General features: G+C 44.0%; 1 protein-coding gene across 1 annotated transcript; it reads left to right on the top strand.

Annotated features, from left to right (window-relative positions):
- Positions 1–885: 885 nt before the first annotated feature.
- LOC117530140 (glutamine synthetase-like) lies at positions 886–15412 on the top strand. The gene is made up of 7 exons (XM_034193104.1): positions 886–990; positions 3421–3598; positions 3758–3919; positions 4005–4151; positions 11208–11335; positions 11448–11647; positions 14878–15412. The coding sequence occupies exons 1-7, from the start codon at positions 901–903 to the stop codon at positions 15185–15187; spliced, it is 1215 nt and encodes a 404-aa protein (XP_034048995.1). The 5' UTR covers positions 886–900; the 3' UTR covers positions 15188–15412.
- Positions 15413–27344: the final 11932 nt, after the last annotated feature.

The following is a 27344-nucleotide window of genomic DNA, read 5'->3' as shown; positions in this document are numbered from 1 at the left end:
CATGGACTAATATGTATCTGTGTTGAAACGTTCGTCAAAATCCATGAAGTAGTTTTTGCGTAATCCTTCAAAGTGTGGAAAAGTGAAATCCGGATCAAGAATCCGGATTCGGATCCAGATCACCTCCAAATTCAGTGGAGTCTTCCATGCCCTAATATCTATTTTTGTTGAAATTTGGTGAGAATCCATGAAGTAGTTGTGACGTAATCTTTCAAAACCTATATAATGTGAATCTTGATCTAGAATCCAAATCTGGATCTGGTCACCTCTGATATATGAGGAATTTCAAGTTTCCCACTCACCAGGATTTGGCCCTAAAAGTGTCTGCCTATAAAATTCAAAACGTGTTTATTATTGAAATATAAGGAGAAGTTCCACCACACGGGCAACGGTTTACAGATGTTTTGAATTGACCAAAAATGGGGTAAAATTTGGTCTGATGAAAAAACAAACTTAACCATGCCTAATCAATCTATTTGAAGGGTAATTGGTGAAAATTTCATTAAAATCCGAGTCGGGCCATCTGGACACACCCACTTGATTTTCTCAGTCAGCTCGTAAATAAGGGTTGAGTTCATCTTCTAAAAACTGTTGAGGTCTAAGGTTCTAAAAACATTCTGTACTCACACGCCATTCCAACTCATTATACAAGCTTTGTATAATTTGTTACCACCCTTGAAAAACATCAGATACCTATTTTATAAACACCACCCAATCTCGAGCCCATGGATCCCCACGGACAACATGATACTTTATCTTTATTTATCTTTACATGAATGATGTGAATGTTTCATTGACTCTGCCTCTCTGGTGTTTGACGTGATTACCTGTCATGGATATCTTCATGACACATGCACACGTCCACAGAGAGCTGGAAGAATGTGCACGTGACCCAGTGACATGCACACTCATTTGCATAAGCGTTTAAAGAAGACAGCTGACAAGTTGAGGCAGGAATCTGAGCCCGGCTTCAAACAGAAACTTCACACAGTAAGTTCACACTTTTCTCACTCGCGTTCTTACTTTGGGATCAATTCTATAAGTATAACTTCTGTTGAATTAGTAAAAAAATAAGTAATAATTTCTGAGTCATCACACCAACAGCAGCACAATTATTTGAAATAATTTGTTCTGTATTTTAAAGTTAAAGCTGCTCTGAGAAGGATTGAAAAGAACTTTTTTGTTATGGTTCCAGTTCAAATTAAAAAATTCTGTGTAAAAACGTTTGCGTGATGACGAAATTGATTTTTATACATTGAAGAAGTGGGATCTCTAATTTTATAACAACGCTGTAGTGGAATTTTAATATAGAAATGAATACATGTGAAATAATGATGCTAGGAAACCCTTCATTATCAGCAATGTAAGTTGTCAAGTCTGGGAGTGTGTACTGGTGTCACGCTTTGCCACATCCACAACACGCCTTGGGGGCTGGATGGCAGCCACCATCGCAAACAACACACATCTCTGAAGTTTTTAGTTTAACCATTATTTAAGCAGATTAGTCCCATTGAGATTGAGATCTCTTGTCCAATGGAGACCTGGACAATTCTAAAGTTTCCAATTCAGCTCGTCTTTAAATTAGTGCAGCGGCTAAGAGGATATTTAGAGCAAAAACATGCAAATGGTGATGCAAGCACCAAAGTTGGCACAAATACTCCTTAGACATTACTCTTCTGAACAAACCGACTGGCCACTTGAATTTTCAATAGGCAGCCAGGTAGGGGTCATTTGAAGAATTACACAGGGGTCAAAAGAGCAATGTCTAAGGAGTATTTGTGCCAACTTTGGTGCTTGTATCATCATTTGCACGATTGTTTCAGTTTTCTGCTGCGCTAAATGTGGGAGGAAACTGCAGCACCGGAAGGAAACTAATGCAAACACGGGGAGAACAGGCAAACTCCACACATAAAGGCCACAGGTGGGAATCAAACCCATGACCTTCTTGCTGTGAGGCAACAGTGCTAACCACTGAAGCGAGGGCGTCCCCTTGGCCTTCTTCAGTCACCATGGTCTTCAACACTCTGGCATCTGGGTGCTGGATCGTGCAATGTCAAAACTGACGCTCCCTCAAAATGAAAGTGATACTCCTCATCCTAGTCTCCCTCAGTAACCAGTCCTTTGACACAAAGTCATTCCAGCAGTATCCAAGGATCCTCTGAAGAGACCTGGCACCAAAGACTTCCAGCCATCACTATAGGTCACTGGTTAGCATCCAGATCTCACAACCATGCAGACAGGTACCACCAGGACCCTAAAGACTTGGACCTTTGTTCTGCCGCAAAGATATTGGCATCGCCAGACACGTCTGTCCAGTCACCTCATGACTCCACAAGTTCTTCCCAGGTGCCTCTTGTTCGCAAAGGTCAAGGATCCAGAGATATGAACGTCCCTGCTGAGATAATTGAACATCTCCACAAGTTCAACACTTTCACCACATGCTTCTGATGGCCAAATCCAGGAAGTCATTACTCTTGATCCAGGACAATCTCAAACGCAGACACTCTGATTCCTTACTCAGCTTCTCAACTGCTGCACGATATCCACTGATTCTGCAAAGATCACAGCATCATCTGCAAAGTCAAGGACAGTAAACCTTTCTTCAACAACAAAAGCACTCAAGTCACTGAATTCCACAACCCTACCCAACACATAGGCCATGCAAGCGTGGAACAGTGTTGGAGCCAAAACACATCCCTGGTCACGAACTTTGGGTAATGACTGGAAGGGTATTCTTGCAAGGATAAAGAGCGGGTCTACTGTTCCATGACCAGGATGGAACCCGCATTGCTCCCACTGAATCTGAGGTTTGACCAACGGTCTAAGTCTCCTCTCTCATACCCTGGCATAGACTTTCCCAGGGAGGCTGAGAAGTATGATTCTTCTATAACTGGAACGCACTCTCTGGTCCCATTTTTTTAAAGATGGGGACCACCACTCTAGTTTGCTAATCCAGGGATAATGTCCCTGACTTCCATGTCACGTTACATAAGTGTCAAGCCATGACAGCCCAACAACATCCAGAGACTTCAGCAACTCAGGATGAATCTCATCTGCCCCCGGCGACCTGCCACCGAGGAGTTTTTTTTACTCCCTCTGTGACTTCTGCTCATGTGATGACACCAGATCCACCAGAGTCTTCCAATCCTGTCTCCCTGATGGAGGGGATGTCAGTAGGGTTGAGGAAATCCTCAAAGTGTTATTTCCACTGTCTCATAGACCTGCTGAACTGAGGAAGTGATGTGATGTAAAAAAGTGTGTCAGCGATCAATATTTTCAAATAAGAATTCAAAGTCAAATATGTCTGTACTCATCAATATGGAAACTCTGTAAAGATATTTGGAATATGACATGAAGCTACAGCAGTGATAATTCAGTACCTTTGCTGACTGATTGATTGACATGTCTCCTTGCCTGAAGGAGAAGATGACCTCTTCGGTGTCGGTCAGCTCTCGCCTCAACAAGGCGGTACTGCAGCGGTACTTGAGCCTGCCACAAGAAGGAAAATCCCAGGTCACCTATATCTGGATCGATGGCACCGGAGAGGGACTTCGAAGCAAGACACGAACTCTGGACAGTGAGCCAAAAAGTGTAGAAGGTAATTTTTTTTATGTTTTGCTTTGAGGCTTTATTTCAAGATAATTCTGAGATGTGTCTCTAGAAACACACACCCTGCTTGATAGATGCAAACAAAAAACTACAATAAACATGAAATCGGACTGGAGGAAATCTTGCTGCTAAACGTCTGTTCTTTCAGACATTCCTGAGTGGAACTTTGATGGTTCCAGTACGTACCAGGCCGAAGGTTCCAACAGTGACATGTACCTCATTCCAGTGTGCATGTTCAGAGATCCCTTTACACTCGACCCCAACAAACTGGTTCTCTGTGAAGTCCTCAAATATAACCGCTTACCCGCAGGTGAGTGAAGCTTCTCCTCCTTCCTTCTTGGTTTTCTGGTCCTGACCAAATTTCCAATAGGCTCTGGTTCTGGTTGTCTGTGTAGTAACTAACCATCGCAACAGCTGCAACAAAGTGATGGAGGCAGTGAAGGAGCACTGTTTGTGGTTTGGCATGGAGCAGGAGTACACACTGTTTGGTACAGATGGACATCCCTATGGGTGGCCCGCCAATGGATTCCCGGCACCACAAGGTGGGTCAGTGGCATCTGTGTTTCAAACTTATCTCTCAGTTAGTCAGTCTACAGGAACATATTTAACAAGGAAAGTAAGTGATTAACAATCCAACAAAATCAATCAAAGAAAACATTTTTGATTTGTTCCATTTTCTCACATACATAGTAATTTGCTCTGTCTTTTAGATTTAACTGGTTTAAAATTGTTGTACATCAGGGATGAACTCACTGAATCTACTTTAAGCCTCATCAAATGTGTTCAAAACTGGTTTTACAACACACTTATATATGTTTTTCATAGTCAAAGGTTTTTGAAATGGAGAAATCTCTCCACCTAGTGGACAATTCAATTTATTTCCTTTATATAGCGCCAAATCACAACAGAGTTGCCTCAAGGTACTTCACACAGGTAAGGTCTAACCTTACCAACCCCCAGAGCAACAGACCAGAAACCTCAAGCAGACCAGACTCAAAGGGGTGACCCTCTGCTTGGGCCATGCTACAAACATAAATTACAGAAATAATTCACAGAACAATTCACGGACGAATATACAAGAATTGCTGTTGGTGCACAGGACAGGAGGGTCGCCAACACAAACACAACTCCCATCTCTGGATGGAGCTGCACCTTAAACAGAGAAAAACAGAATCAGGCATCAGAAAGACAAAAAATACTGTATAATTTGCCAGCATTAATCAACAAGAAAAACAGAAGAAATACTAAGGTGATTGCCAGCCGCTAGCCCTAAGCTTCACTAAAAGACCCAGAATTTAGGTGAAGCTGAGGCCGCAGACAGTTACCATGAATGCAGATCTAATACATTTTTGCCAGGAACTCCATTATACACACACTTTATATATACAGTAAACACACACACATATACAGTCGGGGAAAAAGTATTTGATCTTTGTAGGTGGGAAAACCTGCAAAATTGACAGTGGATCAAATACTTACTTCCCCTACTGTGTATACACACACACACACACACACACACACACACACACATATATATATATATATATATATATATATATATATATATATATATACGAGGTCTATTAGAAAGTATCCGTCCATCCATCCATCCATTTTCTTCCGCTTTATCCAGAGTCGGGTCGCGGGGGCAGCAGCTCAAGCAAAGCCACCCAGACCTCCCGATCCACACACACCTCCCCTAGCTCCTCTGGGGAAACCCCAAGGCGTTCCCAAGCCAGCCGAGAGATGTAGTCCCTCCAGCGTGTCCTGGGTCTTCCCCGGGGCCTCCTCCCAATGGGACGTGCCCGGAACACCTCTCCAGCGAGGCGTCCAGGGGGCATCCGGAAAAGATGCCCGAGCCACCTCAACTGACTCCTTTCGACGTGGAGGAGCAGTGGCTCGACTCCGAGCTCCTCCCGAGTGACCGAGCTCCTCACCCTATCTCTAAGGGAGCGCCCAGCCACCCTGCGGAGGAAACTCATCTCGGCCGCTTGTACTCGCGATCTCGTTCTTTCAGTCATGAGCCAAATCTCATGACCATAGGTGAGGATTGGAATGTAGATCAATCGGTAAATCGAGAGCTTTGCCCCCCTACTCAGCTCTCTCTTCACCACGACGGTCCGATACAGCGACCGCATCACTGCAGATGCTGCACCGATCCGTCTATCGATCTCACGCTCCATCCGTCCCTCACTCGTGAACAAGACCCCGAGATACTTAAAATCCTCCACTTGATGCAAGGACACTCCACCGACCTGAAGAGGGCAAAGCATCTTTTTACGGTCAAGAACCATGGCCTCGGATTTGGAGGTGCTGATTTTCATCCCGGATGCTTCACACTCAGCTGCAAACCGCCCCAGTGCACGCTGAAGGTCCTGATTTGAAGAAGCCAACAGAACCACATCGTCTGCAAACAGCAGAGACGAGAGTCTGTGGTTCCCAAACCAGACCCCCTCTACACCCTGGCTGCGCCTACAAATTCTGTCCATAAAAATAATGAACAAAACCGGTGACAAAGGGCAGCCCTGGCGGAGGCCAACGCGCACTGGAAACACGTTTGACTTACTACCGGCAATGCGAACCAAGCTCCTGCTGCGGTTGTACAGGGACCGGATAGCCCTTAGCAAAGGACCTCGGACCCCGTACTCCCGGAGCACTCCCCACAGGGTGCCCCAAGGGACACGGTTGAACGCCTTCTCCAGATCCACAAAACACATGTGGACTGGTTGCGCGAACTCCCATGAACCCTCAAGCACCTGATGGAGCGTGTAGAGCTGGTCCAGTGTGCCGTGACCAGGACGAAAACCACACTGCTCCTCCTGAATCCAAGGTTCGACCATCGGTCAAATTCTCACTCCAGTACTCTGGAATAGACCTTACCGGGGAGGCTGAGGAGTGTAATCCCCCTATAGTTGGAACACACCCTCCGGTCCCCCTTCTTAAACAGAGGGACCACCACGCCGGTCTGCCAGTCCAGAGGCACTGTCCCCGATCGCCACGCGATGTTGCAGAGGCATGTCAGCCAAGACAGCCCCACAACATCCAGAGACTTAAGGTACTCAGGATGGATTTCATCCACCTCAGGAGCCTTGCCACCGAGGAGCTTTCTAACCACCTCGGTGACTTCGGCCTGGGTAATGGATGAGTCTGCCTGTGAGTCCTCAGTCTCTGCTTCTTCTTCGGAAGACGTGACGATGGGATTGGGGAGATCCTCGAAGTACTCCTTCCACCGCCCGACAACATCCCTAGTCAGGCTCAACAGCTCCCCACTTGCACCGTAAACAGTGCTGGTGGAGAGCTGCTTCCGCCTCCTGAGGCGTCGGACGGTTTGCCAGAATCTCTTGAGGCCGACCGATAGTCCTCCTCCATAGCCTCCCCGAACTCCTCCCAGACCCGAGTTTTTGCCTCTGCGACCGCACGGGCTGCGGCACGCTTGGCCTGCCGGTACCTGTCAGCTGCCTCTGGGGTCCCACCTACCAACAAAGATAAGTAGGACTCCTTCTTCAGCTTGACGGCATCCCTCATTTCCGGTGTCCACCACCGGGTTCGGGGATTGCTGCCGTGACAGGCACCAGAGACCTTGCGACCACAGCTACGAGCAGCCGCATCGACAGTGGAGGTGGAGAACATGGTCCACTCAGACTCCATGTCTCCAACCTCCCCCGGGATCTGGGAGAAGCTCTCCCGGAGGTGGGAGTTGAAGACCTCGCTGACAGAGGGTTCCGCCAGTCGTTCCCAGTAGACCCTCACGATACGTTTGGGCCTACCAGGTCTGACCGGCTTCCTACCCTCCCAGCGGATCCAACTCACCACCAGGTGGTGATCAGTCGACAGTTCTGCCCCTCTCTTCACTCGAGTGTCCGAGACACATGGCCGAAGGTCAGATGATACGACTACAAAGCCTATCATCGACCTCCGGCTCAGGGTGTCCTGGTGCCATGTGCACTTATGGACACCCTTGTGCTCGAACATGGTGTTCGTGATGGACAAACTGTGACTAGCACAGAAGTCCAACAACTGAACACCACTCGGGTTCAGATCAGGGAGGCCGTGCTTGCCAATCACCCCCCTCCAGGTCTCACTGTCGCCGCCCACGTGGGCGTTGAAATCCCCCAGGAGAACAATGGAGTCCCCAGTCGGAGCGCTATCTAGTACTCCTCCCAGGGACTCCAGGAAGGTCGGGTACTCTGCACTGCCGCTCGGTCCATAGGCCGAGACAACGGTGAGAGACCTGTCCCCGACCCGTAGGCGTAGGGACGCGACCCTCTTGTTCACTGGAGTGAACTCCAACACTTGGCGACTGAGCTGGGGAGCAATAAGCAATGCGACCCCAGCTCTCCGCCTCTCCCCATGGGCGATGCCAGAAAAATGAAGCGTCCAGCCCCTCTTCAGGAGTTGGGTACCCAGGAGAAAAGTATCCGACCTTATTATTTTTTTCCAAAAACCATATGGATTTGAATCACATGTGATTGCGTCGTCCACGTCTTTTCACAATTCCTGTGCTAGTCAGACGACGTCCCGGATAAAACACAGCGTCCAGTTTGGAAATGAACGGCACATTCCACTGTTACAGGAGTTTTTGTCATGGAAAGAGGAGCGGAGGCATCGCGTGTCGTGGCGGTGCCGCATGGCGCAAAGCAGCGCCGTGATGAAGCCTCACAGGACATGTTCTGGCATGTCCAGTCACATCCACAATTTCTCGGCTAATCAATCCATGGAAAAACCACAGACAGCTGTCTGAACGCCATCTCAAAGCCATCCTGTGAGACCAAAACGGAGGTGGTTTTGTCTCGCTCCAGTAGCGAATCCATCGTGATGCGCGAAGCCTCCGCTCGGCTTTCCATGACAAAATCTCTTGTTAAAAGTGAAATCTGACGGAAAATGGTTGATGTCCAGCTCTTGTGATAACCAGAGAAATGGCACACGATGGTCACGGATCCAGACAGCCATCCGTTTAGAAATGAAATGGTCGTTCAGCCTGTCGATGGCGGCTTCGGAGTGTGGCGCGCCCCACAGCCGCTGGGGGCCATCCTTAAAGCGACAGTAACACTCCTTATTCTCTGCCAAGCCGGTAACATTTTCACTGAAAGCCAGATAAATATTTCTAATGTTACCAGTTGCCAGTCTCTAACAGTTTCTGAAAAAATTCTGATGGAAAAAAAAGCCCAAATCATTCCGCCATTTCCTGGCAATGAAAATCCGCCTAGGGGGCTGGACCACTGTTCACTCAAAGCCTGCTCACAGGCGAATGACGCAACTGACAGGCGTGGAAAAACTCACGCATGCGCAAGAGGGTTCAAGCTTGTCTGACGCAATCACACGTGATTCAAATCCATATGGTTTTTGAAAAAAATAATAAGGTCGGATACTTTTCTAATAGACCTTGTGTGTATATATATATATATATATATATATATATATATATATATATATATATATATATACACACACAACCCCTGACAATAATTATGGAATCACCGGCCTCGGAAGATGTTCATTCAGTTGTTTAATTTTGTAGAAAAAAAGCAGATCACAGACATGACACAAAACTAAAGTCATTTCAAATGGCAACTTTCTGGCTTTAAGAAATATTTTTTCCCTCTGCTTGGTCTAAAAAAGTAACCGTTACTGACTGCCACAATTTTTTTTTTCCTGATTTCTTATAGTGTTTCTTAAAGCCAGAAAGTTGCCATTTGAAATGACTTTAGTTTTGTGTCATGTCTGTGATCTGCTTTTTTTCTACAAAATCAAACAACTGACTGAGCATCCTCTGAGGCCGGTGATTCCATAATTTTTGCCAGGGGTTGTGTGTATATATATATATATATATATATATATATATATATATATATATATGTATACACAGTAGTGTTCAGAATAATAGTAGTGCTATGTGACTAAAAAGATTAATCCAGGTTTTGAGTATATTTCTTATTGTTACATGGGAAACAAGGTACCAGTAGATTCAGTAGATTCTCACAAATCCAACAAGACTAAACATAAACATTCATGATATGCACACTCTTAAGGCTATGAAATTGGCTATTAGTAAAAAAAAAAAGTAGAAAGGGGGTGTTCACAATAATAGTAGCATCTGCTGTTGACGCAACAAACTCAAAACTATTATGTTCAAACTGCTTTTTTAGCAATCCTGTGAATCACTAAAGTAGTGTAACCACAGTTATTCATGATTTCTTCACATCTGCGAGGCATTAATTTTGTTTGTTTGGAACCAAGATTTTGCTCCTTTACTAGTGTGCTTGGGGTCATTGTCTTGTTGAAACACCCATTTCAAGGGCATGTCCTCTTCAGCATAAGGCAACATGAACTCTTCAAGTATTTTCACATATCCAAACTGATCCATGATACCTGGTATGCGATATATAGGCCCAACACCATAGTAGGAGAAGCATGCCCATATCATGATGCTTGCACCATGCTTCACTGTCTTCACTGTGAACTGTGGCTTGAATTCAGAGTTTGGGGGTCATCTCACAAACTGTCTGCAGCCCTTGGACCCAAAAAGAACAATTTTACTCTCATCAATCCACAAAATATTCCTCCATTTCTCTTTAGGCCAGTTGATGTGTTCTTTGGCAAATTGTAACCTCTTCTGCACATGTCTTTTATTTAACAGAGGGACTTTGCAGGGGATTGTTGCAAATAAATTAGCTTCACACAGGCGTCTAACTGTCACAGCACTTACAGGTAACTCCAGACTATCTTTGATCATCCTGGAGCTGATCAATGGGTGAGCCTTTGCCATTCTGGTTATTCTTCAATCCATTTTGATGGTTGTTTTCCGTTTTCTTCCACGCGTCTCTGTTTTTTTTTTGTCCACTTTAAAACATTGGAGATCATTGTAGATAAACAGCCTATAATTTTTTTCACCTGCATATAAGTTTTCCCCTCTCCAATCAACTTTTTAATCAAACTACGCTTTTCTTCTGAACAATGTCTTGAACGTCCCATTTTCCTCAGGCTTTCAAAGAGAAAAGCATGTTCAACAGGTGGTGGCTTCATCCTTACATAGGGGACACCTGATTCACACCTGTTTGTTCCACAAAATTGACGAACTCACTGACTGAATGCCACACTACTATTATTGTGAACACCCCCTTTTCTACTTTTTTTTTACTAATAGCCCAATTTCATAGCCTTAAGAGTGTGCATATCATGAATGCTTGGTCTTGTTGGATTTGTGAGAATCTACTGAATCTACTGGTACCTTGTTTCCCATGTAACAATAAGAAATATACTCAAAACCTGGATTAATCTTTTTAGTCACATACTAGCACTACTATTATTCTGAACACTACTGTGTATATATATATATATATATATATATATATATATATATATGGCAGGCACAGAAAGGGATTGTTGCTTCGAGACCCAGAAAAAGAAATGAAATGTATTTCAGATGCATCATTTCAATGGCTACGTCGTATTTTCAGATGGAGACTTCAAAATGTATTTATTTATTTATTATAAAACACCTGGTGACCTATGTTACATTATTAAGGTGAACATTTTCACCCCTTTAGCGAGTTTCCTGTCTTTGTCTCACTTTTATCCGGTATTTGTCCCACTTTAAGGCCCCTACTACTGTGGCGTGGGTGCGAGCAATGCTTATGGGCGTGACGTAGTGGAGTGCCACTACAAGGCATGCTTGTATTCAGGGATCAAAATCTATGGCACAAACGCTGAAGTCATGCCATCTCAGGCAAGTACCTTTACAATGCATGGGGGGCGGGGGGTGTTCTGTGTTCATGCTGGCAGGGTTCCTGGCACACTTTTTGTTCCTTCACATTCCTGTTTTTGGTTTCTGATATCAGTGGGAGTTCCAGATCGGCCCCTGTGAGGGCATCGAGATGGGCGACCACCTGTGGGTGGCACGTTTCTTGTTGCATCGAGTGTGTGAAGATTTTGGCATCATCGCCACAATGGACCCCAAACCAATGACGGGGAACTGGAATGGTGCTGGCTGTCACACAAATGTGAGCAGCAAAGAGATGAGGGATGAGGGGGGACTGCAGTAAGTAAACTTTCCAAAAAAAAAAAAAAAAAAAATCCACAAAAAACGTTTTTCAGATTCCATCCACTCCTGTCCTGAATTAATTATGCCTCAGTTCAAATCTTATAAAGCTGTTAGCACATTTTGCCATTTTTAAAGGTCATGTAATTTCTATTTTGCCAGGCTGCCAAGGCACCACATTCTTATGGTTCAGTCTTTTATGGGTTTTTATTTTGACCTTTGACCTCAGATAAATTATATCATTATTCATTCTCATGTTCCCCTTTCCATTCTGGGCATAGTTACCCACGATGCCTTGCAAAATACCATTTTGTTGGGCAAACCAAAAGCCGAAGCAGAAACGTTCAAAATATCTTTTAAAAACACGTAAGCACCTACGTTTTGATGTGGCACGCACACTACTGCGATTCTTTGGATGACGTACCATTTGCTCGCTACAAGTACAGAAGCTAAAGGCGTTTGACTGCATCGACCTTTACGATGTAGAACCTTGTGACTGGAGTTTGGACGTTGTTTTTCGTTATGACAAAAATATTTAAAGCTTTATAAGCAATGTGTTTTACAGATAATGTTCAATAGTGTTTAATATTCCCAACAAATATTACTAGCTCAAATAAGTCAGAAGAAAATATCACATTATTTTTCAATAGGTTGTGAGTCACATTGCATCACAGAAACATCGACCCCTGAACACATCGCCTCATCGTATTATCAACCCACAACCACAGTTAAAGTGTGACGATTGAAATCAGTTCATCCATTGTGTTAAAGAAATGGTTGTGTATATTCTTGATGAAATTTGACATTTAAGGTTTGGGTTTCGCCGCGGAATGGTTAGCGGGTTAACCAGTTAGCTGAGTTAGTGGCAACTTCACTCCACTATATTTCTTTAAATTAAATCAAGCTAAGTTTCACAATATCTCTAAAGCTATTCAGACACACTGTATTATTTGTGCAAATGCATCTGATGATCACAAATAGGTGAAGAAAAAAAAAATTAGGGTCCGCAAAATGCAATGGTAAATAGGAGGGACAATTGACCAAATTTTACTGTTTTTAGAGCTTGCAATCGTTATATTATTGCATCTTATAATACTTTACTTGTTCCAGAATTATCCACCAGAAACTAGAGGTGGGCGATACTGGGAATTTTGGTATTGATCCCATACCAAGTAAATACAGGTCCAGTATCGCCAATATTCATACCGATAACAATACTTTTTCATATTTAAGCTTCATAGATCCAAAGGATCCAAAAGACCTAGGATAGAATTTCACCAAACATTGTACGTGACAACAAAATACTTTATTATCACAGTCAACAGTTTTGTTTAAAAAAAAAATATCACTTAACACAACTTAAAAACAAAATCTCCTGAGGTAGAGGAGAGCACTGAGTGGGCGGGCCAGGCTGAGCCTACCTGCAAGGCTGTTGGCTGGTGCTGCTGAACCACATGACGGCACAACAACAAAAGACCAGAGGGGGGAGGGTGCGCTGCTCTGTGTTGTGTAACACAGCGCAGCCCTGCTCTTACAGACAGAGAGTAGACGTTGATGAATCTGCATGCGCAGCAGTCAGTGCGTGCAGGAGAGAAAAAAGCTTGAGTATCATCTTTTTACACAAGGATCGTTCAATATCAATACCAGCGTTGGTATCGATATTATTGATATTAGCCCCTTAACGCCTGAATTTGTATAGCTATATATAAAAAAAATGTTTTGTGTGTGTTTTGCCTTTAAGTAGATGGTAAATAATGTTGAGATTATTAATTTCACTTTTGCACAAAAAATAAATAGTAATTTTGTTATTTTGGTAATAATTTATGTTATAATGTTATAATAATAATACTGGTATGTTGCACATATGCGACAACAGGCATACTGGTCAATTTGGTATGTTGCATATTTGAGTCAAATATTGTAGCATATATGCGACAATAGGCGTTAAGGGGTTAAGATCGATCCGCCCACCTCTACCAGAAACACTTATGTGAGATGAAATGCTCAGAGCACACTTTGTAATACCATTCATTCGGTTTTGGTTCATTATTGTCCAGCGGCAAACTCCAGTGTTAAAACATGAAGGCACAGCAGAGTGAGATAATGTGTCTTGCTGTGCTGTTGTGTGATCAGTTACAGGATGAACCCAATAGACGCAGGCAGTAACCACACAGGAAGTAAAGGGAAACAAAGGTGCTTTATTTAACGATGCAGAGGTCCAGCCCAGCAAACAGAAACGGTAACAATGGGAGGTGTCAAAGAATAATTGGCAAACTCAAAGAGGAACAGTGCAGTACTAAATAATGACACAAATGAACAGATGAGCGACAAGTGGTATGATTGGTAAAGTGCAGCAGCCGTGGGGAAGACCGGGTGACAAAGACACGCCTACAAACACACAGAGAAACTGACAAAGACCAAGTGCCAAGGAACCTCAAGGAACCCTGTGGATGAGTAGAAAACAAACTAAAAGGTGAACCACAAGTTTAAAAAAATCCACAAACCAAAGAACAAAAGCAACAACTACGGTAGTACTCAAAAGGGGCTGAAGTGTGCAAACACAGAAAAATAGCATGACTAACAGCTAAAACAGAGATAGCTAACACAAGGACAAAGGATGCAGACAGGGGACAGTTCACAACATGTGCAGTTGATTGTACAAACAGACCATCGAAGATGTCTGTTCTCCATTATTTCTATTGAGTGAAATTTCATTTTTGTATTTGTATGCGAGCACTGTTAGCACTATTTAGCAGATATTAAGCACTTGATGAAGTTATCTCGATTGTTACTCTGTTCGTGAAGCAATATACTGGTTATCTATTTTAATACACATACATAAGCCAGCCTTAATGAAAACCACTGCTGTGCCCACAAAAATAAGCATTTGTCAAACTTCTGAACCAAACTTAGCCTGTTAGCATTAGCCTACTTGGTAACTATGAGATAGGTGGGTGTCTTCAGGCTTCATTTGTCCCACCTAGGTTCCGCTAGTTTGGCTCACACTACACCCATTTACCGATTTATGAGCTGGCCAAGAGTAACGTGGAGTTAAGTACTGCCAACATGGCGACATCTACAGCTGTGCCAGCTTTAAACTCGCTCTGCAGAAAACATAACGGTGAAGTCACAGAGGATTTTACAGCAGCATTACCAATCTGGACAAAAATGAAAATAAAATGCAAACCAAAAACAATCAAATATCATTCTGCCTTTTTGTCCTCTGACAGATACATCGAGCAGGCCATCGAGAAGTTGAGTAAAAAACACGCCGAGCACATCTGCATGTATGACCCCCATAAGGGCCAGGATAACCTCAGAAGGCTCACGGGGAGCCATGAGACCTCCAGCATCCATGACTTCTCTGCTGGTGTGGCCAACCGAGGTGCCAGTATCCGTATCCCTCGACATGTCGGGCAGGAGAAACGAGGTTACTTTGAGGACCGCCGCCCTGCTGCAAACTGTGACCCATACGCCGTCACCAAGATCATCGCAAGCACGTGTTTTCTCAGCAATGACAATAATCCACAGTCCCAGTAATAACAATAAAGGTTAAACCATAGTCTGTAACAAATTTGTCTTCAGTGTTTGATGAAGTATAAAGATAGCTGTTTGGGAAATAAAGCTCTGTGATTGCTTTATTTATTGATAACTGTGGTAGTAATTCTATTTATTGATCAGACTGTACCAGGTCAGGTCTGGGAGAATGCATATGCCTCATGTTGCCACAATGAACACACTATGGAACAGCCCTGGACCCTGGTTGGCAAACACCCAAGCAGAGACCCGGTCTATCCTCACCTCCTCAAGGTTGCCAGCTACTACGGCAAGGGCGGTCACATCTCCTCCTCCTCTCTCCTCTCCTCTGTGTTTCTCTATCTCTGCTACAACCTTCAAAGTCCCTACTTCACCAGACTGTGAATTCTTCAGACTGGAATAATCATGGAATTGATTTGCTGGTCTCTGAACACTATTGATACCATTTATTCCAACAAGGAAATCAGGGCTACATGGGAGAACCTGCATGCCCAGATGGAACCTACCCTGCAGGCTATGTTCTTGACGCCTGGTAGAAGTGGCGCGTCGCGTGCTTGGCTCCACTCTCTGTGGAGGATGTCGAAGATTTATTTTATCTCCTTTTATAGTAGGAGGGCTGGTGCTTATTGGTTTATGTGCTGCCCGGACCTACCCGAGAATTGGCAAGACGGCTGCTACCAGAACCATGACCCTTCACCTGTCCATCATGATTAATGAGGTGGGCAAAGCCTTCCAATCTCAGACTGTATTAACCCTTGAACTCAGACGCAACTTGGAAAACATCTTGGAGCAACTGTCTGCCTTGCAAAGGAAGATATCAGAGACCAGGGAATACTCCTAAATTGGATTTGGTCGGTCAGAGGAGCCGTAAATGTAATTTTTGCATTTCTCTGCTTAACCTTAAACAGGGCAGGCTTATCAGCCACCGAAGGTCAAAACGCCCCATTTGTTTTCCTCCCGAAGAATCTCTATGGCCTTGGTGAACCATTCAGCTCCCCCTCTTATTATTTCTGCTTCCCCTACAGATGTTGTCAAGGCAACTCAAGACATTATGCACACACACACGGACAGTAACTGATTTACTGTCGTAAACTTATCTGCACACTCAAGCATGACACACGCCTCCCCTACCAAGATTTCTACCAACTGCCCCCTTGTGTCTCTGACCCACCCCCCCACCCCCCCCACCCCCACACACACACACTGATATTGCCTCAATTCAGATGACAGACTGTCTTAAAGTTTAGCGTAAAATAAACAAATTATGTGCAGTGTTTTAATTCTGATGTGTGCCATTATTACATTCAACTAGTAATAACTGTGGATTAATTGCTGTATTTTTGGTCTGAGGTAATTGGGTGTGATATGAATTGCCCTTTTAGGGATCAAGAAAGTTGTTTGAATGTTGAATATTGAATCTTGCCACTGTGTTGGGTTCTAGCTGCTGCTCTGTTCCATGCTTGCATGGGCTAGTTGTTGGATAAGATTTTGGAGCCCAGCAGCTTTGTGAGGAATGACTGAACTTGACTTTGTGAATGTTGCTGTGATATTTGCAGAATCTTTGCAGCACTTGGGAAGCTGAGTGATAGTCTGTAGGTTTTGATTGCCCTGGATCAAGACTAAAGCCCCTTTCACACCAGAGCCAACAGAGGGTTACCTATTGCAGCGTACTGACTACGGCGAGCTATGGTAAATGGTAAATGGACTGCATTTATACAGCACTTTTCCATCTGCATCAGACGCTCAAAGCGCTTTACACATCAGTGTCTCACATTCACCCCGATGTCAAGCTGCTGCCATGCAAGGTGCCCACGACACACCAGGAGCAACTAGGGGATTAAGGACCTTGCCCAAAGGACTTTTGTGATTTCACGATCAGGCTGGGAATTGAACCGAGGATCCTCTGGTCTCAAACCCAGTGCTTATCCACAAGACTGTCACCTCCCCCTATGCAGCTCTACACTGTATTTAAGAAGCTCTACGTCGGGTTTTTGCTCCCCTATGCAGCAGTATGCTGTGGGCTTCACGAGATTGACGCAAAAAACAAACATGTTTAATTTTTCTCAGTGTAGAGCACTTGACACAGAAAGTATGCAGTTTTAAAGCGAGTCTACATAAACCTCCACAATTGTATGTAAATCTACACAACAATGCGCTACTGTACACCAAGCCTCCACAATTCTACACAACCCTACACCAGGGCAAAAAACCTTTTGTCAGTACATATGCTACCTAGATTGATAGATTTTATTAATCCCGCTGGAGTTTGCTGGCAGTGAAGCTTCAAAACCACGGAAGAAGAGGCGGGCCAAGCTTCCACATTCAGAGGACATGTCCACATCCACTCTTCATGGACAGATTGCCAGCAAGAGGACATGTCCACGTCCACCGTTCACTTCTCATGGATGGATCGAGCGTACAACCGCCGGACTCAGCTCCGCTTTGCTTTCACTTCCTCCAGTTCTCTCAAGATTGTGGTAAGTTAAATAAAGTCCATTAATTCCTGCTCATGGACAGATCGTCAATGAGAGGACATGTCCACATCCACTGTCCACTTCTCACGGACAGATCGCGTGCGCCATTGCACTGCAGCTTCTTTCACCTCCAAGTTCTCTCACGATTGTGGCACATTAATAAAGTCCATTGACTCCTGGAAATAAAGTATTCTGACTTTTTACAATGTATCAAATCCATCTGCATGTCCAGGCAGCATCATCAAGCCAAGCTTCTCACTGCACACAAGTCTCTCTCTTACATCTTTCTCTCTCTCGCTCTCTCTCTTTCTCTCTCTCTCAAAATATTGGATTTATATTTGTTTATGTGTTTCCCCAAACCTCAATGCAATACATCATATTTGGGACAGGTAATGAATGCTGTATCGTAACTAACGAATGCTGGGAGACGAAGTCTTGTGTTTTGTACAGAATCGGGATGGCTTTTGAGATTTTAGATTTTAACATAATTTATGTGTTCTCCATCTTAATTTATCATTAATAAAAAAACTCCAAGAAATTTGGTTTTGGGTACATTTTCAATTTCAGCATAATTCAATAATAAATTTCTACTTATGTTCCTGGGCTTATTTCGAAATATAATGCACTTTATTTTACCAAGATAAAGCAATAATTTGTTTGAATCAAACCATTGTTTGAAATTTAATAGTTCCCTCTCCATCATGTCCAAGAGCCATCCCAAATGATCCCCACTACAAAACGCAGTCGCATCATCGGCAAACAAAATATAACTCTCAGACTTGGAAACCAAACCTATATCATTAATATACAACAGAAACAACAGCGACCCAAGGACTGAACCCTGGGGCACCCCACATGTAATCCTCAAAAATTCAGACTTTATCCCACCAATATGGACATACTGATACCTGTTATGTAAATAGCTAGCTATCCGATTAATAGCTAATCCTCTAATCCCATACTTCTGTAATTTATCCAATGGTAAAGTGTGACTTATAGTAGAGATAGACCGATATGGGTTTTCAGGGCAGATACCGATACTGTTGTCAAGGAGGCCGATAACCGATATTTGGAGCCAATATTCATTTGCAGTAAAAGTAAAAATATTGGCATCAAAATTTTGAATTATACAAACTCCAACACTTAACTCCATTTAAATGCCTTTAAACGTATGTTTATTAAACAGCTTTTCAACATGTTTTTTAAAAAAAATCTTAGACAAACATCTTTGTTTTAAAATTCTCACAAAAAGTGCGGGGAGCTCCCAGTTAGGAGCATGTCTTGCAATGTTAAATGAAGTCTTCCTAAAGTTTTCTACAGCAAATATACTGGTATACAAATATTTAGAAGTTGTCTGCTTCAGAAAATGTGCTATTTATTATGGATTTTGGCATGCTAAATTCAAATATGACAATAACAATGGCTACTGTTCCCAAGATATACAAGGTTTTACATTTTGCGTCTACATAATTATATTAACAGTAGAGTTTTCATGAAAATCATAAACATATGTCTTTTTTATGTTTCTCTGACTGTATAATATTTCACCTGTTCTCTTTTTGTAACTGTCATGTATTGTGTTTTGTCTTATATTGTACTGTTGGGTTTTGTTTTTGGATTATGTTATTTTTCTGGCTGGGTGTGTTTTGCTTGGGTTTTCTGGTCCCCATTTCTCTTGTCTACCTTTCTTTGAGCTTGGTGGGGGCGTTTTGCTCCGGTTGGGTCACGCCCTGTTTTGGATCTTTCCACACGTGTTTTCCTATCTACAGCTTATCACTGGGAGTATTTAAACACCACTGGTTGCACTGGTTTTTCGCCTGATCGTTGTGCGCTGTGCCATCGCTTCTAGCTCTGTTCCTTGTTCATTCTAAGTCCTGTTTCCACGTTGTGTTTTGACCACCTGCCTGTTATATCGACCATGCCATTGCCTGATGTTTTTGATTTGTTTGCTTCTCTTGGACTGCCTCTCTGTGTACTGAATCCTGCTGAACCTTTCAGTAAATGCCTCATTGAACCAGAGTTACACTGTTGAGTCCTGCATTTGTCTCCAACCTTCTTTGTATGACAGCCTTGATAGAACGATCAGACCAACAACGGAGCCAGCGAATCTAAACCCGTTCCAGTCGGCGGTTCGTCACCATAGCCGCCAACTGGCGGAACAAGAGGATCGTATCACTGCATTAAGCGCCGGAATCTCAGACCTGGCCAAGAGACAGGACGCCTTCATGACCTCAGTAAGCACGCAGATCGACCAGCTTATTACCACCCTGACACATCAGGCTCCGTCTGCCGCGGCTTCCACCAACCAGCTGCTTCCAGGACCAAGTGCTGCCCTGCTGGCACTTGCAGCTGCCCCTGTTGTCTGTGACCAGCTGTCTCGACCTGAGCATTTCTACGGAGAATCCGGAGATGTCAAGACCTTCCTTACATAATGTGACCTACATTTTGAGTTAATGTCAGCAATGTTTCCATCCGACAGGAAGAAGATAGCATTCATCATAACTCACCTCACCGGCCGGGCAGTGGCGTGGGCCTCGGCAGAGTGGAGCAGGCAATCTCCAGCGTGTGGCTCACTCCAGGCGTTCAAGACTGCACTCCTCCAGGTCTTCCAGCACACGTCACCGTGTAGTGAGGCAGCCCGTTCCCTGATGCGTCTTCGGCAGGGAAGCAGATGTGTCGCCGACTATGCCATCGATTTCCATAGAGCGAGTGGAACCCGGCAGCACTCCATGATGTTTTCTTCCAAGGGCTTTTGACGCAGATCCAGGATCAGTTGATAGTGGTCGATCTCTCGGAACAGTTGGACAAGCTAATCGCGCTAGCCATCCGCACCAATCACGGGCTGGTGGAGCGGCCCTGACGAGACGTGCGCACCTCGTCCCAGTGCTCAGAGACTTCGTCCGCACATCACACCGGATCCTCCTCCTCCGGCTCCAGCTCCTCTAACTCAGCTTCAGAAGAACCCATGCAGCTGGGACGAACCCGGCTATCCACCAAGGAGCAGCAGCGCCGGAGAGACCAGGGCTTGTGTTTCTATTGTGGTCAGGCTGGTCATGTGGTCACTGAGTGCCAAGCCAGGGGTGCCCCTACACGGTCACAACCGGTACGACGGGTGGGTCAAAATTCTATTACTTCTGTTACTCCTCAAAATGTGATCATGGCCAGCTTTATCTCCGATCATTCATCATGCTCCGGTATTTATTGATTCAGGTTCAGACGTTAATTTATTGCAATCCTCTCTCACCAGGTCTTTACACCTTAAGCTGTACCGTCTCTCACGCCCGCTTGTTATGCATGCCGTTGATGGACATGTGCTCGGTCACATCACTCACCGCACTCAGTCTGTTCAGCTGATCATAGCTCACTCAGAAACAATAAGCTTTCACGTATTTGATAAAATGACTCACTCCACCATTTTGGGGCATCCCTGGTTAAAACAACATAGTCCACAAATAAACTGGTCCAACGGACAAATCAATTCCTGGGGCTCCACCTGTGCGGGGTGCTGTGTCGTGACGTCTGCGAGGATCGCTAGTTCCCCAAATCCTGATCTGACTGGGCTTCCTACTGAGTATCACAATCTCACAGAAGTATTTAGCAAAGCCAAAGCTAAATCGTTGCCTCACAACATGCTTATGACTGCGCAATTGAGCTACTTCCAGGCACCAGCCCCCCATGGGGGAAACTGTTTTCTCTGACCGGCCCAGAACACATCGCCATGAATGAATATATCCAGGAATCCTTAGAGACTGGTTTGATTCGTCCATCCTCATCTCCCGCAGGGGCAGGGTTTTTCTTTGTAGAAAAGAAAGATAAATCACTCCGTCCCTGTATTGACTATCATGGGCTAAACGACGTCACTGTTAAAAACCGTTATCCCCTGCCACTGATTGCTTCTGCATTTGAACGACTAGAGGGCGCCACAATCTTCACAAAGCTCGATCTCCGCAATGCCTATCATTTGGTGCGGATCAGATGGGGAGATGAATGGAAGACTGCTTTCAATACTCCTACCAGCCATTATGAATATTTAGTCATGCCCTTTGGCTTAACCAATGCACCCGCAGTATTTCAGAACCTGATCAATGACGTTTTACGTGATTTTTTTGAATAAGTTTGTATTTGTGTATCTAGATGATATCCTAATCTTTTCCCTGGACACAGAAACACACTCTCGACATGTGCGTACAGTGCTTGAGACCTTGTTACACAATCAGTTATTTGTTAAAGCGGAGAAATGCGAATTTCACAAATCTACCGTATCGTTTTTGGGATTCATTATTGCACCAGGGTCGATCCAGATGGACCAAGTCAAGTTAGCCACTGTGCGTGATTGGGCAACCCCAAAAGACCGCAAGGAGGTCCAAAGGTTTCTGGGATTTGCAAACGTTTACTGAAAGTTCATACGAAATTTCAGTTCGGTTGCAGCTCCTCTACATAACGTTACCTCATCCCTCCAGCCCTTTTGCTGTACACCGGAGTGTGACGAAGCTTTTCAGGTCTTAAAGAAATGCTTTACAATGGCCCCTGTACTACTCCTCCCTAACCCCACCCAACAGTTCATGGTCGAGGTGGACGCCTCCGAAGTGGGGATCGGAGCCGTTTTGTCTCAGATCCATCCTACTGATATGAAATTACATCCCTGTGCTTTTTTGTCCCGAAAACTAACTCCAGCTGAGCGTCATTATCACATCGGTGACCGCGAACTGTTGGCGGTCAAAGTGGCCTTGGAGGAGTGGCGCCACTGGTTGGAAGGGGCACAAGTACCGTTTTTGGTGTGGACCGATCATAAGAATCTCGAAAACCTGCATTCGGCGAAACGATTCAATTCCAGGCAAGCTAGATGGTCAATTTTCTTTACTCATTTTAACTTCATATTATCATACTGGCCCGGAACTAAAAATGGTAAACCCCATGCTCTCTCCCGACGGGAAGAAAGGTCGGAAAAATCGTCAGAACCTACGTCCATCTTGCCTTCATCCTGCTTCCTTTCAGTCTTTACCTGGGACATTGAGACCAAGGTTCGGTCCGCAGCATGCAGCATTCCTGTACCTCAGGACTGTCCTCCGGGGAGGCTGTACGTGCCAGATGCTCTTAGGGGAAGTGATTTGTTGGGCACACAACAGCCGTTTTGCTTGCCATCCAGGCATCAGAAAGACCGTCACTATCATCCGAGAAAGGTTTTGGTGGCCTCGATTACTCACAGACGTAACGGAAGGCTTTGGTCGTGTACAACTTGCGCAATGTTCAAATCCTCCACTGGACCACCTACCGGCAAGCTCCATCCATTACCCGTCCCCACCCAACCTTGGTCACACATCTCAGTGGACTTTGTTACTGGATTGCCTCCCTCCAAGGGACATACTGTGATTCTCACTGTTGTTGATTGACTATCCAAGATGGCCCATTGTGTACTGCTACCTAAGCTGCCAACAGCCAAAGAAACCGCTGAGGCCTTGTTAAACCACGTGTTTAGATTGGACATAGTGTCTGATCGAGGTCCTCAGTTTATCTCTCAGTTTTGGGGGGAATTCTGCCGACTGTTGGGAGTCACCTTCAGCCTTACCTCCGGTTATCACCCTCAGGCGAATGGACAAACAGAGAAGGTCAATCAGGAGTTAGAGAAGGGCCTTCGGATTCTCGCCTCACAGCACCCTGTCTCCTGGTCATCCCAGTTAGTATGGATAGAACTCGCACACAGCTGTTTGACAATTGCTTCTACCGGTTACTCTCCGATCCACGTATCACATGGTTATCAACCTTCTCTGTTCTCATCCACAGACTTAACCTCACGGATGCCCTCAGCTCTTTCCCTTATCCTCCAATGTCAGCGGACCTGGGAGCGGGCCTGTTGGGCTTTACTACGATCTTCGGCGGCCAACAAGGATGCGGAAGACAAGAAGAGATCACAGGAACTGGTCTATTCCCCAGGACAACGAGTTTGGCTCTCCACCTGCCATCTGCCCATCCGTGGTCTGCCAAGGAAGCTTTCTCCCAGGTTTGTAGGTCCGTTTTCCATCGCTAAGGTTGTTAATCCAGTCTTGGTCTGCCTGCAACTGCCCAGATCTATGAAGATACACTCCACCTTCCACGACAGCCATGTCAAGCGTGCCCGGTCCAGTTCCTTGTGCCCTCCGGCCATTCCCCCGCTGCCTGCCTGGTTTGTGGACGGGGGGCCGGCGTTTACGGTGCGGTGCCTCATGGGGTCTCGGCGGCGTGGGAGGGGGATGCAATACTTGGTGGACTGGGAGGGGGGCATGGGCCAGAGGAACGCTCTAGGATCCCCTCCCGTTTCATCTTGGACCCTGAACTTATCACGAACTTTCATGCTTGGCATCCTGATTCCCCTGGGCCGTCAGGTGCTGACAGTTGAGGGGAGCTCTGTTCCTTGTTCATTCTAATGTTTCCATGTTGTGTTTTGACCACCTGCCTGTTACAGTGAGGAAAATAAGTATTTGAACACCCTGCGGTTTTGCAAGTTCTCCCACATAGAAATCATGGAGGGGTGTGAAATTTTCATCTTAGGTGCATGTCCACTGTGAGAGACATAATCTAAAAAAAATCCGGAAATCACAATGTATGATTTTTTTAAATAATTTATTTGTATGTTATTGCTGCAAATAAGTATTTGACCCCCTACCAACCAGCAATAATTCTGGCTCTCACAGACCTGTTAATTTTTCTTTAAGAAGCTGTCAGAGTTGAAATCTGTAAAAAGCAACTCAGTTAACTAACACAGAGAATGATCACGCCAGAGACTGAATTTCATTTCCTGATCAGGGAGAGCCAGCGTGACACCTCGTCACTGTCCGTCAGTCAGCTCTGAAGGGCCCGCCCACTTTGCTCCTGAATTTATTACCACACAGACATATTACAGAACAATATACAAGGCACAACTGTGTTTCTTCAGTCATTTCATTTTGTATCACTTCGCACCTGGAAGGCACCCTGCAGTCTTGCTCAGACAGATAGTAATTGTTCTTCAAATTGAAACATTACAGCGCCAGCCTCGAACTAGTGTATAGGCTGTTATTCTCTGCTCAAGGCCGAAATATTAATCTGTGCTCGACAAAAACTTAGCTTTAGCAAAACAATCTGCAAATTCATTCACCAACAAATGTTACTTTTCTCTGTGTTCAGCATTCAGCAAAAGAACAAGTGTTATTTTCTCATGGGAGCAGTTGTAATGATTACTCAACAGTTTAGTTTATATTACTGTTTTAACAATGAGTGATTATTTAGAAGAATAGTGGTGCACACACACACACACATATATATATTTATATATATATATGTGTGTGTGTGTGTGTGTGTGTGTGTGTGTGTGTGTGTGTGTGTGTGTGTGTGTGTGTGTGTGTGTGTGTGTGGAAAACAACAGAATCAAAACAAAATGAAAGGCAGCATCAAAGTAAGGGCATCAAAGTAAAGACTCCCTCAGCCCCAACCAGTCCCAGCAGAAGACTGCCCCTCCCTGAGCCTGGTTCTGCTGGAGGTTTCTTCCTGTTAAAAGGGAGTTTTTCCTTCCCACTGTAGCCAAGTGCTTGCTCACAGGGGGTCGTTTTGACCGTTGAGGTTTTACATAATTATTGTATGGCCTTGCCTTACAATATAAAGCGCCTTGGGGCAACTGTTTGTTGTGATTTGGCGCTATATAAAAAAAAATTGATTGATTGAAATTGATTGATTGACAAAGACATTTATATTTGATAACAAAACAGCTTTAATTGCACAGAACATCAAACATGCAGGATCACTGAAAGTGAATTGAAGTATCTTTTAGCAATTTATCCCAGAATAGATTTGTTGGATTAATCAATGCTTAAACACCAATAATAAATAGAAATGATGACAGAATCTGATACATGATCAATGTTTGGTTCACAGGAATAACTATGGGTCAGGATGGACAACAATCATGTGAAAAGTTGTCCAACAATCTCTATCCTTTAAGGCCTAACTTAATCTGCATACATCAACTGATAATTAATAAGCACTTCATTGGTCATCAATGCTTTATGAAAGCCTGCAGCTTCTTGTTTGATTTGCAGCATGGGTTAGTTGCATCTCATGAGAGTTCACATTATTTCAATCGGAACACAGGATGATCAAAATATTGAATTATTATTATTTGTTGCTTCTACATTGCTGTCAATTCACCCTCATCAACATTAACGCTTTCAACAGGAGCTCTATAAACATGTTACAATAATCAACATAGTCTCACTGTTCACGCACTGTACAACCTTCTGCTTTGCTCTCCGGCTGGAGTGATAAATTACACTTTGTTCCCAAAACAAACCACGCTTCAAAAAATAGAACACTGAATGTCAATGCAATGTAATGCAAAACAACATTAAAGCTGGAATTGATTACATCAAATAAACAATATCTCTCTAAATTTAACAGTAACAAACACTTTTAAAACACTAGTATCAATTATATGTAAGCAATTACATGTAAAACCCCTGTATCTTATGTGTTAAAGCACAACAAAATATCCCTGCAGTGTTTCTCAATTTCTCAAGTTGTGGGGGTGTGGAGCGGCAGGGAGAGGAGGAGGGAGGTGAGCATTTAGAGCTTCCCTCAGCAGCTGTGTGTGTACACGCTCCTCCTCCAACACCCCAGACCAACACCACACAAAAATATATCACACATCAATAAGTCCAATCATTAATCACTCTACTGAAATATAATCTTGATCAGCTTTGCTTAAAATCTGTTAAGTAGGTGAAACTAACCAACTTTTACACCTTATCCAGTGTACAAAAATCAACCATATTTTAACCACTTCATCCCAGTTACATGATCATTCAATATGGAAAGTAGGAAGACGATAGTATTTATTGTCTTTGAGTTATCATCTTAACAAGATGAAAAGTTTTATTTCATCAACAGATCTATTTCAGAATTCTCCCTCAAAATACTCTATCTTTTACCCTGGACACCAACTCACACTCATATACACGTACAAAATTGATTAATGTGCACTTATTTCTCAGTATCTTAACTCCACACTTTAAAATATTTGAGGAGCCAGCAACTATGACCTTGACAGTTTTATCTAAAACAATTCACAATAATTACACACAATGTGTCTATATAGCGACAGCAGAATAAAAGTAAGGAAAAATTGATAACAAGTATAATCTTCTAGAAAAGAAAGAACTGCAACCTTATTTGTACATAAACAAAATTCATGTTGAAAATGCAGAACTTTTATCTTTGCGAGTGTGTACATTCACGCGCAAAGTATCCATTCTTCCCACACTTCCAACATGTCAATTTCCTCTTTATCTCACGCCCACGGGCTTTGCCTCTGGCCGCTCTGCGGCGCTGACCTTTGCCCTTTCCTGCAAAATACACTTTTTCCTCACACATCATTATGACTGCTCCGACAGGTTTAAAAACTGCTGTTTGGTGCAAAAGCATGGTCTGGTGTATTTTTCACTCCACATCTCTCTTGCCCTTTTGTAAAATCACTGGTGTTCTCTTTTATGGTATCAAATACTTTGTTGTGGAGTTTAACTATAATTTTCCCGAGAAGTTAACTGTCTCTCGCCACATTTTTAAGTGTTCAGGTGATGCTGGATCTTTGGTCATCGTCTGTGGTCTGGTGAGTGTAGGGAGGTGGAGGAGGCACACTTGCTGTAGCTTCAGCATTATCTGCGGCTGGGTAAAGGGCTGCG

This window comes from Thalassophryne amazonica, chromosome 17 (genome assembly GCF_902500255.1).
Source record: "Thalassophryne amazonica chromosome 17, fThaAma1.1, whole genome shotgun sequence".
NCBI classification, from domain to species: Eukaryota; Metazoa; Chordata; class Actinopteri; order Batrachoidiformes; family Batrachoididae; genus Thalassophryne; species Thalassophryne amazonica.
The sequence above is the reverse complement of the archived record's forward strand: the minus strand, read 5'-3'. Positions and strand labels throughout refer to the sequence as shown.